Genomic DNA, 11,954 nt, shown 5'->3' with positions numbered 1-11,954 from the left:
AAAAAAATAATTTTTTAGCAGATAGAGAGTTGGCTCAGTGGTTAGCTCATTTGTTGCTCTTGCAGAGGACCTGGATTCAATCCCCAGCACCCACATGATGGCTCACAACCATTTTTAATTCTAGTTCCAGGGGATCTGACACGCTCTTGTGAAGTTGGTGGGCACCAGACATGTAATTCATACACATATGTACACAAAGGCAAGTCACTTATTCACATAGAATGAGAAAATAATTTTAAAAGTAATATGTCAGCTTAAAATAAACAGGAATGTTTTTTTCAAGCAATTACACTCTTTATATGTATATTGTTATAGCTGAAGGGGGGGTCACTTAACCCTGACTTACTTGACAAAGAAAGATATGAATAAAGATGGACTCTGAAGAGTTAGCTGGCATGGCATCCCAGGCAAAGAGAGGAAAAATTTGTTGAGGGACTTCCTGTGGCTCAGCTATGGAGCTCATTAGAAAAGGGAAAAGGACGGGAGTGAGCATGAAATAGAAGCACCCCTTCTCCTTGTTTGCTATTTCAAAGCCTTTAAAAATATTTGCCATTTGTTTTTGTAAATACCATGCTCAAGAACTTTGAGGATTTGTTCAACTTTATCCATATTGAGTGCTGAATGTTTAGTTCAAACTTTTTAACATATAACAAGAGGCATGGCCATTCTTATATATACCAATTCAAGAACATAGTACATTCTTAGGAATCAATTAGAGTGGAGCCAGGTATGGTTGGAAATTTAAGGGCTGGGAGAAGCAAAAACTGTGCACAGAAAGATTGGAAAGATTAGACAATTATCCTGAGTGTGTCTGTTGACTACAAGGTGTGGGGACTCAGGGTGATAGAGTAGGCTTAAATGCAAACAAGGCTGATACCTGATTCTATCATAGGGATTTAGTTAATAAAGTAATAAAGGCTCATTTCCCTTTTTCTTATGTTTTGAAATTCATGGAATCCATTTGTACCATATCCGCCAAATCAATAATGGTTATCTTGGGTATACCAGAACTTATTTTCTTCCATCTCCCCAGGTGATTTTAACATCTGGAACCAATTCTTTTCCCCCTCCACTGCCCACCATCATGCTAAGTAATAACAACTTTGCTTTACTTCTCCTTCATCCTCCGCATGTCTTAGGATGGTATTTATTAAATCTAAGCCCAATGCCACTTAATAATAGCCATGTAGTTTCTGACTAGTGGTGTAAGCTCTTCTTGCCTCAATTTCCTCATGGGAATCTGTACAGTCTTCATGGAAGACATGTGAAGAACGTAATGAATGCAAAAGCAGCAGTAATGTCTTTACAACACAGTGCTGATTATCTCCTATCATACAAACTACAACAGATTTACAAAGGCAAGCCAAGACCCCGCTGCATCATCTCAGAGCTAGCTACTCTTATTTATTGGTAAAGTCTGCACTGAAAAGAGCATCTATCTCTGTGAGGTTGAGAAGACAATGAGGACAGCAGCCTAGGAAGCTTTCATTTCACCTGCTTTTAATATCTGGGAAGCACTGTATTTTAATGTAGAACATCACACCTTTCCTTCTCCTGCCTCTGCCTGGTTGCGGAGTAGTTCTAGCCTCCATCTTTCCCTCTCCCATGTTAAGAAAAAGTTCCAAATTCCGGTTGCTCTGGATTTTGAAAGATCACGGCAGGCTGACTAATTTTGCCCAGATTTTCTGTGAAGGCCCCACGTGTGCTGCAGTTTTGGGTTGCATAATTGATTTAATCTCTGATTTTAGAGAAACGCGCAACTCTTTTTGTGGGACTCTGCATACATTTCTCTAGGGCAAAAAGTGTCCTACTTTTTCTCTCTGGTATCTGTTTAGTGCTAGGCCATTTTTTTCCCATGTAAGACTTTACCCTCCATGAAATAAATGAAATCGCAGTTGGAAAACAGCTTACTGGACAGACTTCTAGCAGCAAGATAAGAGTCACACCAGGCACATTTACTTAACAGTCCCCAGTCCTTTGCTCCCTTTCTTCTTGCTCTCTGTGTCTTTGGGCTCAGAGGATACCTTCATTTCCCAGCTAAGACACTGTGGCATCTAGACAGAGCCAGACCTTGCCTTAGTGTTGTATAGTTGGTTGTTTTTACTCTTTTGTTATTTAGGGTCTACAACCCAGCTCTCAAATAAATACTACAGGAGACTTATGAATGCCTTGCCTTAGCTTGTCTTGTTTTCTTGCTAGCTTTTTTTTTTTTTATCTTAAATAATCCCCTCTACCTTTTGCCTCTGGGCTTTTATCTTTCTCTATTTCTGTATACTTTTCTTTCTTTCTTACTCTGTTATTAGTTGTATAGGTGCATGGCTGGCCCCCAATGTCCTCCTCTCCTCCTCCTTTTTTCTTGCTCCTTGATCCTTCTTCCTAGATTTTTCCTATTTATTCTCTCTGCCTGCCCGCCCTGCCTCTCCTTTCTTCTGCTTGGCTATTGGCTGTTCAACTTTTTATTAAACCAACCAAATATTTTAGATGGGCAAAGTAACACAACTTCACAGAATTAAACAAATGCAACATAAAGGAATGCAACACATCTTTGCATCATTAAAAATAAATGTGCCACCACATAAACAAATGTAACACATCTTAAACAGTATTCTACAACAGTGTTGTAGCATGAACACCTAAGCCATACTTGCCCTTGACTCATGTGCTGTGCAATGATGTGGGATTTCCTTTTGTATGCTGTGATTACCGTTAATGAATAAAGAAACGGCTTTGGACCTATAGCAGGGCAGAACTTAGCTAGGTGGGAAAAACTAAACTGAATGCTGGGGGATAGAAGGACAGAGTCAGAGATAAGCCATGGAGCTGCAGCTGGAGGCAGATGTGCTGAAACTTTGATGATAGGTCACGACCTCGTGGTGATGCACAGATTCATGGAGATGAGTTAAATTAAGAGTTAGCCAATAAGAAGCTAGAGCTAATGGGCCAAGCAGTAATTTAAATAATACAGTTTCTGTGTGATTATTTTAGGGTTAACTGGCTGGGAACCAACAAGCAACCTCCTTACTCCAGTGCAAATTGATTTATTTCTCTGAATCTTGCTATCAACACTTCTAACAGTAATGGCTCATGAGGATGATTTGAGGAGATACGCATAGACCAAACAAACCCCAAACTTACACCAGGTGCATAGAAAGTCCTAACTAATAGGAATGTGGAGTGTTTTTTTTTTTTGCTGCCTGAAAGAAGAATAACCAAAATGACAAATAGATGATTTTAAATTTACCAATTATTCCATACCATATTTAACAATCACATTTTTTGTTGGTTTAAAGCAGAGACTCATTTGATGGCTGATGATTTTCGTGAGCCTGCTTCCATAGAATATATATTTTGGGGAGGACTTTTATACTGCTTATTTCTTCAACAATGGCTTCTGTAAGAATAGCATAGCTTTCCTAGGTCTGTATTCAATGATATCATGTTAGCAAGTCTCTGAACATTCATCTAACTGTAAAGAACATGACTGTTTCCTCAAGAAATTGTTGAAAGCAATTCCCATCTGTATGTCATAGCCTTATATTTTCTTTGTCGCAATGATGCTAAGAGAACTTATGAAAAACAATTTATTACTGGTTTGATAAACCATGATTGTTTGAAGTCTGCTACATACTGTTAGTTGGATAGATTTAGATTCATACCCAAAGCTTTAGGCCTCTTTCTATGTGGATATTTACATCAAAATAAGAATCATGCTTCTTAGATTTGTAGTGAACACTAAATGCTAAAACCATGTGAAGGAAACACTAATTCACACAACCATGGTCACCATATTAGCCAGGATTCACTGTAATAATGGTTTTTAGTACATCACTCCTATAACTCAGTGGTTTATAAAATGAGTATTCATATTAGACTAGGTTGAACCAGACACCAGCCTGCTTGCTGAAGTCAAAAACCTTCTCAGGTTTTTCCGAATGTTTCTTCACTTAAGAATCCAAGTTCTTATAAATGAGGAACTATATAATAGAGAAGAGATGTGGAGAATACTTGGCAAGTATTTACATTACCAACTAACAAAAGCACTTACTACTTTCCATCTGAACATCACTAACCCAGAACAAGTCACAAAACCGGCCTGAATAATAGGAGCCAGTAAAGTGTACTCTGAGTCTATGATGAGAGGTAGCAGATGATTCATGAATGATAACCCAGACTTCTTCAGAGAGGGTTGTAGGAAGTCATGCTTTCTGCTGTCATCTCATTGATGTGACCATTGCCTCTTCCCCATACAAACAGTATTAAGACACTTACTCTGGATTCTTTCTTTGCATTTCAAATTATTTTAGATGATATACTTTGTTTTCTTAACAGGTACTTTAACAAATCCCTTAGAAAAAGAACAAAGACTTCAGATTATCCTCAGAGCCTCAGAAGAAATCTTTTGTGACCATTTTGATGGAATACGTGTTGACCCAGGAACAATTGGTAAGAGTTAAATATAATGTATATTAATAATATGTGTGTCTATGTGTTTGCAAAACAAGAAAGAACAAGACAGAAAGAAAGACAGAGAGGCAAAGGACTTTTATTTCTTAGACAGCTGCTAAATTCTGGAAAGTTTATATTTATTCTTTGACTTTTGAGATGTCCAATGTCCATTTACAGATATCATAACTATGACTCAGAAGTGATGAACTATGTATGTGTGGTGACCAGAAGATCATTCACTGTTGATAGTGACATTGCCATAGTATTATAGCATAAAATCCTAAACTGGTCTACAAAGCCAAAGACCAGACACTCAAATTGGGACATCTTGTACTGACAAGATTCCAAACCAAGGGGTATTACAGGATAAGAGTGTTTTCCAATGGCATTGTGTAGACATTACTTACTATGTAAAAGGGAAACCTCTTGACTTGAAGTTGTTTCCTTACTTTAAGAAAATTCATTCATTTCAAAACTACATCCCCTTTTACTTATTTTTTTCACTTCCCTATAAGAAGAGAATTGAAAAGAGTCAGGTTATGATCATTTACTATGTTTTTGAGCATTGTATTGCTATATAGACTAGATGTATGTGTTACTGTCATGAGCCAGAGTCAGGATTTCATTGGAATTTCCTTTAGATGAACAGCTGTGATGAACGTTCAAAGTCATACACACACACACACACACACACACACACACACACAGCACATGTATGACATTTCTTACCATATTGGAATAAATATTCAGATAGTGTGAGGTTCGTTAACTTACTTCCAAAATGTCTAACAATTGCTTTATAAGATGTTGAAATGCTTTATAATTTCAAATTTTTTTTCTATAAATTCTGTTTATTTTATCTTTTCCATGGCATGGGTAGAAGAATTTTTAACCTTACAGTTGACCAAGAAGAGAGACTATACTAAGGGCACTTGATTTGATCCATTTGTTCTATAACCACATCTGTTGAAATCTTCAGACTGGAGTCCATTCAAATAAGCATGCTGACCCTGGCCCCAGCCCTGTGCTTTAAGCAGTGCCTTTCAAATTTTTCTAATAGCAGTTTAAACAAAGAATACACAGTACACAGAATACTTAGCTTCTTTGGCATCATAAGCAAAAGGCAGGTTTTAATCATTTTAAGTCATTTATTACCTTCTTGAAGCAACTATGAAATGATACAGTGCTATTTTACAGTTAATCTTTGATGATAGAAATAAGCAAGAAATCTGCTTTTCTGGTTAATTGAATATTCAGGGTAATTCAGATTTTAAAGATGTGAATTTTTTTTGTAATAAACATTGTTGTTGGAAATCTCTTTAGCCACCCCAAAATTCTGTCTACCTAGGCACTTAGCATAAACGATGATTTTAGTTTTATGGTTTGATATTTTGTGACATGTAATTATAAAACTCTATCATGAAGAATTGATTTTAGGATGTGCTCTGAAGTAATATTCATTCTGCATCTACTAATTTTTATCTTTTTTATTTTCTAACATATCTTTCTGAATTAGAGTACAGAAGAAATACAGACATTGGCACAGACACTTAATTAAGGTCTCAGTAATTATGATTTTATTGTTTTGGTCCACACTGGAAACAAATCCGATGCACATTGTTAACATTGCAATGGTGTTTACTTTTTTCATTCATGTCTTTTTTTTTTACAAAATATTATGAATATTTAGGTTGTTAAATTAGTTGCTTGCAACAAAATTTTTCCATTTGTACAGGTTATTCACATGATCCATTTGAAAGTAGGGTAAAAAGATTAAAACATCATGTCAAGTGCACATATTTCTAGACATATAACATATATAGACTTACAACATTTATAGCATATAACATAACAAATAACACATTTATTGTCTAAGTGACATAAATAAACATATGGTGACACATGATTATTTTTTGTTCTACTACTGGAAAACATGTTCACATATTTTAGAACACAAGACTATGAGAAATTATACTTAATATGGAAATGGTGATGAAGTAATTTTGAGGAAATCCTCAAACAGCTGAAGGCATACATGCAGGCTGAATCTCCCTGATAAGACTATTACTTGCGAGTCTAAAACAAAACAGCATATCTGTCTGTTCCTGTTTCCCTGGATCATCTTTAGTGAGACAAATTTTTAAATTTGAACACTGAAAACAAAATTGAGGTCCCATCTTCAGGAAATAGAATGAACCTTGCCTGTTGCACAGTCTAGGGTATATCATAAAATATCCAAACTGGTTGTCTTCCATCAGATCAAAGAAGTTTTGACGTCACCTTAAAAGCAGAAGGACATACCACTTTAAATTGAACTGGCTCACCATTAGATGGTGTTTCTCCACTTTTAGATTTTCATTATGTTCTGTAGCTTTAATTTCTCTGTAGGTCTTTGGGTTATATTTGACTTGTTATAATAGAAATATTCTTTTTTAAAGATAAGATGGACATAGTTAGATACGGATTATATGTCACGTATTTTTGTGTATGAACCTTTGAACCATATTTCACTTATCTGCCCTTAATTAAGATGGAAATATTTTCTTAGTGATTTGTTGATTCAATTTTTTAGGAGTTTATGGGAAACTTTCCCTTCACGGTGCTTATGCTAAGAAATCCTGGGTACACCTTGGAGCCGATATTGCACCGGGAAATGAGAGGTAAGAAAAGAATTAGAGATCTTTATTTGTTGTTATTGTTTCATTTAGTTCTCTGGGATGTTTTAGTGTGATATGAAATACTGAGCAACATCATTGAAGGCAGGGTGGCTAGAGAAATTTAACATATAACACAGTAAAAGGACAAAATGAATAAAATGTAGAGGAAGCACACTGTATACTAAGGAGTAGTTTTAGAGAATGCATACTTTTTTCAATAATGTATAGAACTATGGGTTCCTTGAGATAAGACAAAGACTATGAATTGAAAATGCAATAGTGAGGATTGACAAGGTACCATAGAGACACTGACAGAAATAAGGGCAAGGCAAAGCTTATGAAGATGAAGGTTGGATCCATCACTTCTTGAAGTGAACAGGTCATATGAAGAACAAACTGACAGAGATCTTCCAGGACTTTGAAGACGAGATAAATAGATGAAAGTAACAGAAGATGCGATACTCTAAGTGAAACCCAGACAGTGGAAAGCTCCTCCAGGAAACTGTTCTTACTACAAAACAGGCCATCTCCATCAGAAAGAATAACAGAAACTCTCACTGGTTAAAACCGAGAAGAGTAATTTTAATATGGATAACGGATATTAAGTATAATTATTGTAACATTATGTGACTCTGATGGTACAGAAAGAAAATTGATTTAATAATGAAAAACAGGGGTTTGTTAGTATCTAAATTCCAAATAACATGGAGTTCTGATATCCAAGGGTAAGAGAAGGATCCTACAACTCCAGGAGAAAGAGAAATGACCATTTCATTCATATATATGTATATGAAGTACATATGATATATATATATATACTTGTATGTATGTAACTTGCATGTATTTATATATGTAAGTGTATTTCATATATATTGAATGGTGGTGGTACATGCCTTTAATCCCAGAACTCATAAGGCAGAGGTAGTCAGATCTCTGTGAGTTCAAGACCAGCTTGGTCTACGTATTGAGTTCCAGGACAACCAAGGCTATACAGAAAAACCCTATTTTGGAAAAAACCAATCAACCAACCAACCAAACAACTAACAAACAAGCAAACACCCCAAATAATATATATTTGAATATTTACATTCGTTCTATATGATTATTTCTATTAGATACTCTCATTTAAATCTCTCAGTGGAATTATATGAGTGAGGTTATTATCATCATTTTGCTTAACTGGAGTCACAAAAGTTAAAAGTATTCCTTTATAAAGCTAGAAGTTCTGACTATTTCTTGGTTTGTCTAATCCTATAGCTTATGTTCTAAAAATTAGAAATATTCAGAAGGCCTAGTTCAGTCCCATGCAGGTTCTCTAGCTGTCAGTCCAGAGTCCATGGACTCCCATTACCTTAGGTCATCTGTCTCTGTGGTTCCCAATCATGATCTTGATGCTCCCTCTCCCTTGCTCCTATGATCCCTTCTCCCTCTCTTCAGGTGAACTCCAGGAGCTCAGTCCAGTGCTTGGCTCTGGATCACTGCAACTGCTTCCATCAGTTACTGCATGTAGGGTCTGTGATGACAATTAGGGTAGACACTAATCTGATTAGGGGAAAACCAGTTCAGTCACCCTCTCTGCTATTGCTAGAAGTCTTAGCTAAGGCCATTCTTGTGGATTCCTGGGAATTTCCCTAGCACTAGGTTTCTCCCTCTGAATGTAGGTGACAGTTATATGGCTTGATCTGTTGGGGGAGGTGCTGGCAGTTGGACCAGGACTTAACAAGGGTGCTTGAACTGGCTTTTTGGAGTCCATTCCCTATGGTGGGATACCTTGCTCAGCTTTCGTACAGGGGCAGGGGCTTATTCTGAGGAGAGGATGAGGGGTGGAGTGGTGAGAGGAGGAGGGATGGGAGAAAAAGAGGGAGGGGAACTGGTATTTAAAATGAAAAAAAATAAAATAGAAATATTAAAAATAGCATTTCCTAGAATGAGTCTCAAAGAGAATTGTTCTAAGGAAATTGTATGAAAAAGTCTAATTATCATAGTGTATTGGTTTTATGTGTTGTGTGACTGTTTTCTCCAAATTGAAACATCCCCTTCTGGAGGGAGGAGGAGGGTTCATAAGACTTGGGGAGTTTGCAGGCTCAAACTTGTCATTATGGTAAGCAACCAGTGAGGTGGGATCATCGTGAGTTCAAGGTCAGCCTGGATTATGCAGTGAGGTCTAGGCTAGCTCCAGAGCGAGAAACGTCCTACATCGTTATTCAGAAAACTCACAGATCTCAGGCTACTCTTGAGTCTTGCAAGAGTCACACAGCCATTTGCAGGGTTACTTATGAGGAAGTAATTGCTTGGAGAGAAAAAGCCATAGCTGAAGTTACTTGGTTTCCCCAAGACTCTTCCATAACTGAGAATGCTTTCCTTAGTTGTCACCCATGCTGGGAAGGCTTGGCAGTGATACAGCTTCTTCGAGTAACCTCTGATGTCCTTTGTTTCTTACCTACATTCCTGGAAGGGACCACAGTAACATCATCGGTTTATCAAGCCAGATAAGTGCAGAGAGGGGGACAGAGACTGGTCCCTGAGGACAAGATGGCAGAAAAGACAGAGAGAGTGAGAGTGAGAAGAAGGGAGAGAGAAAGAAAAAGAGAAAGAGATGGGAGCAGGGCAGGCCAACCTTTTAAAAGGAAACATAGCAAATGTGCATAAAGAGTACTCTTAGGAGCTGCAGTTGAGGGAGTATCCTGTCAGGACCCTTAGGGCAGGCCATTACAGATGCCGAAATACTAACATCCTCCCTTTTGTTTATTATAAAAAGCTGCCTTAGATGGGGATAGCAGGTGAGGCAGGGATGAGGACGCTGTGTTATCAAGACTGCTTCATGATGAGCTGGTGGTGCTGCAGTCTTTGGGGTACCTGAGAAAGCTGGGGTGTTGTCCATGTCCTGGAGTAGCTGGCTGTTTAACTTCACTGTCCAAGCTCTATGGAACTTTCAGGTGCCACTTGGACCTGGCAAAATACTATTCGAGGTGGTTCCAAGTCAACTCCCTTGAGCTCACAAGAAACATACAGAGTTAAACAGGAGTTAACTAAAAGAAAAGGAAAACTGGTGTGTGGCGAGCAAGACAAAGCTGGCGTCTCCATCTGACACACATGGTGTAGCAAACAAACAGAGAGGGAGAACAGACAAACACAAGCAGGTTTTGGAGCAAAGAAAAAGAAAGTGGAGAATTCTTTCTCTGTTCCCAACTGTATGGTATAAGGAATAGTGAGGTCAGATTTGATTTGAAAGGAATGGTTAGTGGATCTATAAAAGAATCCCAATAGGAACGAGAAGGTGTATGGCAGAGTTCCCAAGGATGAGGCAGAGGAAGATGAAGATCCAAGGCCTGAATATAGTGGCATCCCAGGGAGCCAGGGAGTATAAGAAGACTCAGCGGGCACAAGCTATTTCAGTAAGAACATGTAAGAACAGGGGTCAAGGCTCTGAGCATGAGAAAGACACAGTTCCTGGTACCAGGACTTCGAGAAAAGTCAGAAGGCAAAGAAAGAACTGTGCTTGAGATAGGAAGCCTCAGCTCCAGGGGAATATTCAGAGGTGGATAACCCCACCAGAACCCAATTGCTGGTATTGAATGGAAGGCCAAACCATCAGTGAAGGAGAAAGCAGATTTGTTGCAGGTGGAAGTGAGCAGATCAGAAAGCTAAGGGATAGTTGGGCCAGATCTAACTGCAAAGATGAGTTTAGAAGCCATCAAATCAAGCACTGAATGCAGAAGTTGGAGGTGTAGATGATACCAAAGTTCCCTTGAGTGCGGTAGATAAATGAGACCCAAATGGTCTGTGCTTCCTAGCATCCCAGGAATTCAGAAAGGGTTGATTTTGAGAAAGCACTGGCTGCTTCAGTGTTTCCTCAAACCCAGAACAGGGGCCAAGGCCTCTGAGTCTGAGAAGGCCACAGTTGCCTGGTACCGGAGTTTAAGGAGGTGAAAAGGTGAGAAGCCATCTTTGAGAGACAAGTCCTCGCTTGAGCAAAATGGCCAGAGGTGGAGAAGAGGGGGCTCACCCATGGTGCCAGTGTTAGATGGAAGAGCCCAGTCATCCATTAGCTGCAAAGCTAGGATGTTCTATGTAGACTGTGTTCCAGGGTTGCAGTGTGCTCCAAACTGCTGGCAGGCAGGAGAAAGTACAGGGAGACCCTTTCCTGGTCAGGGGAACCAGTGTTGTAATCTAAAGAACAATGTTGGGAAGAGAAGTTACCCCGTGCAACAAGGCTCACCTAGGAGGTTTAATGGAAGAGGAGAGAGTAGTGGAAGAGAAGGGGCCAGAGAGGGGAGCAGACATCAGTCTCTGGGGACAAGAGTGGTAGAAGAGAAAAAGAGAAAGAAAGGAGAGAGAGAGAGAGAGAGAGAGAGAGAGAGAGAGAGAGAGAGAGAGAAGAGAGAGAAGGTGGGCAGGCTGACCTTTTGAAAGGAAGCATAGCGAATGTGCACAGGGGGTGTTCTTAGTGGCTGCAGCTGAGGACATATCCTGTCAGGAGCCTAATGGCAGGCTAGTACAGATGCTTATATAATGTCTCTCCTCAATAAAAATATCTTTCCTTGCTCTCATCTCGGTCTTTCCTCCATCTCAACTGCCTCTCAAGTTCTTATCCCCTCTCCTCTTGCCCCCTCCTTTTGCTCTTCTACCCTCCCTCCTCCCCCACTTTCACACTTCCATTTTCTTAGGCAATGCCAGGTGGATCTATATGTTTTTCTTAAGATTCACCTTGTTCATTAGCTTCTCTAGGGTCATGAACTATAGGCTCGCTATCCTTAGCTTTATAACTAGTATCCACTTATGAGTGAGTACATACCATGTTCATCTTTCTGGGTACACATGCCCTTTTTCGCATTGACTTCACTTTCTTTT

At 38.8% G+C, this 11,954-nt stretch overlaps 1 protein-coding gene across 1 annotated transcript in view; it reads left to right on the top strand.

Annotated features, from left to right (window-relative positions):
- Pkhd1 (PKHD1, fibrocystin/polyductin) overlaps positions 1 to 11,954 on the top strand; it is a 430,053-nt gene that overhangs the window by 297,306 nt on the left and 120,793 nt on the right. The window contains exons 53-54 of the mRNA XM_005369574.2: positions 4,330 to 4,443; positions 7,019 to 7,106. Coding sequence (XP_005369631.2) covers positions 4,330 to 4,443; positions 7,019 to 7,106 — 202 coding nt within the window. The remainder of the gene's footprint in view (positions 1 to 4,329; positions 4,444 to 7,018; positions 7,107 to 11,954) is intronic.

This window comes from Microtus ochrogaster, unplaced genomic scaffold (genome assembly GCF_000317375.1).
Source record: "Microtus ochrogaster isolate Prairie Vole_2 unplaced genomic scaffold, MicOch1.0 UNK52, whole genome shotgun sequence".
NCBI classification, from domain to species: domain Eukaryota; kingdom Metazoa; phylum Chordata; class Mammalia; order Rodentia; family Cricetidae; genus Microtus; species Microtus ochrogaster.
This window is presented reverse-complemented; position numbering and strand designations above follow the sequence as displayed.